General features: G+C 41.6%; 1 protein-coding gene across 2 annotated transcripts in view; it reads right to left on the reverse strand.

Moving 5' to 3' along the window:
- Positions 1 to 1,726: 1,726 nt before the first annotated feature.
- map1aa (microtubule-associated protein 1Aa) overlaps positions 1,727 to 6,000 on the reverse strand; it is a 61,166-nt gene continuing 56,892 nt past the window's right edge. For both annotated transcript variants that reach the window (XM_005746672.1, XM_005746673.2), the window contains one exon: positions 1,727 to 4,604. In XM_005746672.1, the coding sequence (XP_005746729.1) occupies positions 4,449 to 4,604 (156 nt within the window). In that variant the 3' untranslated portion in view covers positions 1,727 to 4,448. The remainder of the gene's footprint in view (positions 4,605 to 6,000) is intronic.

The raw sequence follows: 6,000 nt of genomic DNA on the forward strand, positions 1-6,000 counted from the left end.
TTAGTAATGCAGCTTTGCTAACTAGCATGCTAACTCCACACTTTCATTTGTAAGGTAACTTCTGCCTCCAAAAACAAGATTTGGACAAAATCCTGAAGTTTCCAAAACAAATGGGAACATCATGCTGTCTGTGGATTCACTGACCTTTGACAGGTCAGATATGACGGTTTACAGTTAACAGGCTTAGAGTAACCAGCTAGGCACAAATCTGCTTCAGAGGAGTACGTGGTCTTTCCAGCTCCAAAGCAAAGGGAAACATCCACATCTATTGTTCCCTCTATTCTCCAGCCTGATCCTGTGACCCAGCGAGTGATGTCATTGCTGCATCCATTCATCAGCTTCTCACAGCGAGGATTGTCCTCCAGCTTCCGGCTGCTCCTTCCCCTAGGATGGTACCATCTTCAGACTCCACGGTGTCTGGGAATCACTGCCGTATCTGTTTGCTTTGTTTTGGTTGATAAATGGCTCCTATCACCAGTGGAGGGCCTCGGCACTCCAATCCAGCATAATTTGTGGCTCTTAAACTTTTTTTCTTTTTTTTAAAGGGTTCATCAAGCAGAACGAAGCCCAGATTGTTCCAGTGTCTGGACCGCAGAGTGTCGAGATGAATCAACATAGCTAAATCCACACTAAGGCCACGAGGAAGGAAAAGTAGTCTATGAGTGGTTCATAAACTTAACCATTCATCACGTATAAAGGCATATAAAAGTGTAAAGCCTTAAACAAACTGACTCTATTTAATTAGAATATATTAGGATTTCCTTTAGCTTTTACAGTAACCAGTTTCCATGGCTTGCGGTTCTCACTGCTTTGCACCTGAGAGTTAGAAACCCTCATGTGGGGCATCACTGGATGAACCAAGGTTTTAATGGTTTGATTACGATGTGGTTGTTTCAGAAGCTGTGTCTGACATTAGTGGTGTTATCTGGTGGTTTCCACCCATTTTTACTGAGGGGGCAGCCAGAGCTGGTCCGCAAGCATGATTCAGACCGAAATAAAAGGTTTTGACAGGGCAGTCTGAAAGCTTTGTTCTCTGGTGATGAACTCTACTGATCCTCTGACCTTTCTTATTGTGCCAAGATAACTAATTGTCAATACATTAATGTCTTCATAGAGGACGACTCCCAATTATTGAAAAACATCTCCCCATAAACAAGCTGGACTGTCATGATCCCCAGAGGATAAACCGTGGTAACGTTTCTATCAACATTGTAGTTTTTTTGTTTCAACATCAGGCTCGTTCAACCTTTAAATACCAACACTGCCGAAGTTCAGAGAATCCAAAATATACTTAATAGAATTTTTACCCCTCTGCAGCAAGAGGCTGAAGAATGAAGTGAGGTTGGAGTTTCACCCCATCCATGTAACTCCTGAAACTCTTGAACGAGTTCAAATCTGTGACCTCAAGGTGAGAGGTCAAGTTTTCTAAAAGTCTTCAATTCAGTTTTAATTATATAGCTCCAAATGATAAAGAAAACCCCAACAATCATATCACCACTTATGAGCAAGACCTTTGGTGACAGTGGGAAGGATAAACTCTTATTTAACAGGAAGAAACTTGCAGCAGATCCAGGCTCAGGGAGGGGCGGGGCTAAAGACCCACTGTGGAAGAGAGCCAGTGATCAATAATTACTCATGATTAGATGCAGAGTGGTGTACGAACACATGTGAGTGTATGAAGAAAAAACACCCAGCAGACACAAAATGACAAGACGACACATTTTCTTTCGGTAAATGATATTTTTATTGATCTTCACCACACTTTTCCCTTTCAACAATAAATCACTTTTCTATTTGACCTGTTTACGCGTTTAAAGAGAGATAAAGAGAATATTGCACTTAAAACAAGAGATGGAAGTAAAACCATGAAGCAGAAAAGGAGGGAGGAAACAATCACGAGGCTTTCCTTACAGCACAGTGCCTCCTCAGTACCAGGCAGCTTAGCTTCTTAACTAGCATAATTTAAAATAGCATCTCTATGTTAAGTCAGGTTTGTTTTCAGCTATTACGATACAGGAGAACTCAGAAGGAAGGTACACATGCACGCACAAGCAGGGCTCACTGGAAACCAACAGTCTTTATGATTTATGAGTCGTTCCACTGCAGATAAGTATGAATGCCACAGATACTGACTTTTTTAACTTTTGTTTTTTTGCACATGAAAATAGAGCAGTTAGCTGTGTGTGTGTTAAGCTTTGACTGAGAGAAATGTGAGTAACAGGAAGTCCACTATAGATAAAAATGTAGTGACGTGAGCGAACTGAGTCCCTCGTGTCTGGCAGTCTGAGTGGTTTGCTTATATGTGAGTAGTGCGTGATTATAATATTCCTTTACCGCAGGAATGTCAGCGTCACTGAATGACCCGGCAGCGCAGAGAGTTAACAGGAAAGTTTACCCTAGCCAGCTGTAGGCTAAATGTAATTATACATAAAATTATATATAACCCTCGACTCCATATCTTTGTCGCTTCTGTAAGTTGTTTGTTGACAGAATGGCAGTCAGACTGTGTCCTGTCATTCAAAGAAAGAAACCGCTGACTTTAGCCTGCACACAGCTGATGTGATGTATTTCAGGCTACGGTGAGGCCGATCTGGCGAGTGTGACTCGGGTGTACGGTACGATGCGCAGCAAAAACCAAGGCAACCCGGATATCGAAGTCCTCCACGGAGAACGTAAAGGTAATCTGCATCTTCACATTCAAAGTAAATATGAGCCAATGACGCCAGCGTCTGTCGAACACGCGTCGCTAGCTGAGCCGAGGAGACATAGAGGGGAAAATCTGCGTTTTTGTTGCGGATCATAAAGTAGCAACCCTGGTGAGGCCTGTTGGTCCTTACATCTGTTTGATTGTTGGTTTAGTTCCTGGTTAAAATCTATTAAATTGCCCCAAAAAGTATCAAAATATAGAAATCATCATCGATAATACTCGACCAAATCACATCCACGTCTAATATTAAGGTAATGAAGTGCTATCCAAAAATGACCACCAAGCTATGGCCGGAAAAAATTAAATACAAAATCAAATGCAACAAGTTGATTGTGGCTAAATTCAACAAAAAATAAAGAAATTGCACAATTTATGATGGCGAATTAATAAAACAAGTCCAGTTGAAGTCTAGCACACTCCTTTGTGTTTCTTTGAGTGGCAGCTGAAATACTGATTGGGTGCTTTGAAAGGTGCCGTTTTACCCTCACTATGTACAACTCTGACCTTTTGTGCGCTGACAAGAAAACATCAGAGGAGCCAGCGATGTATCGCACACAGGCGTGCCTAACATTTCTACCATCACTTTCTCTTCCCTTCCAGCACAGCAGGACAGAAAGGCACATGTGGGCGACCGTCAACCAGGCGAACGCGCAATCTCTCCTTACAACCACATGTTCCTATCGTTGTAATGGAATACATTCTTTAACACAACCTTTGTATCGACACAGCAACAGGTATGAGGTTACTCTACTCTAATGAGTGCTATTTTCTGTATGTAAAGATATAAATATGTAAATACCAAAGATCAGATGATTCTTTTTAAACTACATCATGACCTCCACCTACAGCTCTCTATGTGACCTCTGTGATGATATGTTGACTGGAAATACACCAAAGACTACAGAAACAAACGCAGACAACTGATTTCTCAAATTCACTGTAGGAAAAACAGTCACTGAGAAACTGGAACAAGTGGTTTTCACTTTGAAAGGACTTTAGAAAGAGCACAAGTCACTACGAGACAGATTATCTTTGAGTATGAGCGTCCCTATAGCTACAGCAAATATACTGAAAAGCCCGAGTGGACCTCTGGGTTTCTGTTTCTCTACGTCAGCGGGAGCCCCGAAGAGACGGAAATGGAAACACAGAGGAAATTCATCACAAACTCTGTTGTGTGGTGATTTACACACTGCCTAACAGTAAGGAAGGGAATCAAACGCAAATGAAAATGCCAAATGAACAAATGTGGAGCAAGCGTCTGTGGCGACCCGCCCGTGAATAACGGAGCAGCTGAAAATATCGTAGATCTTACTCCGATACCACAAACGTGATTTGTTTGACTTGCTTGTTGTTGGCTTTAATTGTGCTTCAATTAGAACCTATTCTAAGTATTGTTTTGACAATACAAAGGGGCAAAAATCACTGCGTTATATAAAATAAGGAAAAAATCTGGTTAAGGGACAGAAAATAAAACTCTTCCCTTCACACGACAAAGTATTAAGATTGCAGTGAACAATTAAAAAAATGTTATACAAATGGTGATAGCCACAACAACCCTAGAAATAAATAAAAATCTAGAAAACAGAGACAGTTACCCAGATCTGTTTCACACAAATGGACTCAAATACAAATAACTGGGGCAGATACATGTTTGCATATCGGGCTATAGAGAAGAGTAAATAAAAACCGATGTACACTGGGGAGGCCAGTAGGAGAGGAGAGAGGAGACAAACGCTGGATCTTAAAACTCGATCTTGCAAGCTGGGAAAGACTCATCCTGCATGACAACGGTGCTGCTGGAGGCCAGAACCATGATGTTGAGCTCCTGCTGCCTCTCGTGCGTCTGCTGGTACCATTCACGGGTCACCTCAGTGTCGTGGGTGGGGATGAGCGTCACCTGAGAGGGAAACACAAAGGAAAGTGCGGAGGTGTAGTCACCAGAACTGAGAGTACCTAGAAGATTTTTAAACTTGTTACACTTTGAAGGATTGTGTTTTTGCTTTGATGCGGTGAGTGCGGTCTAGTTTTAGCAGTACTTGCTATAATGTGAAGTTGCGGTCAAAAGTTCGTAAACACTTATCGTAGACATTAATAATGTCTTGGTAATTTGGGGCTTCTTTGAACTGTTCTTTTTCAAGTGTGGAGTGATTGTGCAGCACGCATTTGCAATGACTTTAACAAACAGGAGTTGGGTGGATGTTTGATCGGTCCTCATGGCACAGGCCTGGGTACCATCGTTAGAGGATTGGGTCTGTGCCAACAAACTAACACATTTTGGTTTGAAAACGCATCTTTTTCTCTCCGTTTTGGCGTTCTGTCCACACTGTGATGGCGGACGGCATCGTACAGCATTTGTTTTGTTTGCTCTCAAGCCCTATTAAAGATTAATATCAGTTTGTACATGTTCCAGATAAAACTCGGCACTTTTCCTCGACATTTTGCCGCGACGTCTCAAAGAGCTGGAAAATAAACAAACGTCAGATGGAAAAGACACAGGTCAATCATCGTACTTTTCACGCATACGCAGCACAGCAACGTAGCGTTTTCAGTGTGGATGAACACGATTGAAAACGATAGTGTGGACGCGGAGTGTTTTTAGACGAAACTGCAGTTTTCCAATTTATCTGGATTAGTGTCAACGTAGCCTAAATAAGCTCTACCAATTCTGCCAGGACAACTGATCGAATATTCAGTCAGGATTATGCCCTGAGCTTGCTGGTGTCTACCAAAACCACTGAGTCAGGAAGCAACTTGCTGAGAAGTAACCAAATATTAGTGTGAGTGTATATGTACTTTTTACCCTCAGCTAACCCAATTATTCTTCTTTAAATGTATTAGAGATTATTAAAGATGTACTGCTGCACCATTCTTCAAACCTGGAAAGACAACAGTTCAAACAAATCAATACAAGCTTGTAATTACCATGACGTTCATGCCAAGTTTTGACCACAATTGTACAAATTCATGACGTATGTTTACACTCATATAGCTCAGTGATGTCACTTAAGCTGGCAAATGTAATTGTTTTAACCTATTTATGAAGCTAGCAGCTGTAGTAGTATTCTGTAGTAGTATTTTCAGTGCGCATGCGCCAACCAGCGTGCAGCCTGCTACAGTCGCTCCTGCTTTTCTCTTAGTTTAGCTCTTTTTTCTTACGTATTCTTTTTTTTTCTGACTTGTATTTTCCTCCGTTTTCTATCTCTTATTCAATCATGTGGATTGAGAGAGTTTTTGTTCTTCTGGTGGCCGTGGAACTGTTACTTTTATCAAGGAACGGGACCGCGGCACATCTC

The sequence above is a fragment of the Pundamilia nyererei genome, unplaced genomic scaffold (genome assembly GCF_000239375.1).
Source record: "Pundamilia nyererei isolate P.nyererei 1_Seehausen unplaced genomic scaffold, PunNye1.0 scaffold00181, whole genome shotgun sequence".
In the NCBI taxonomy this organism is placed as follows: domain Eukaryota; kingdom Metazoa; phylum Chordata; class Actinopteri; order Cichliformes; family Cichlidae; genus Pundamilia; species Pundamilia nyererei.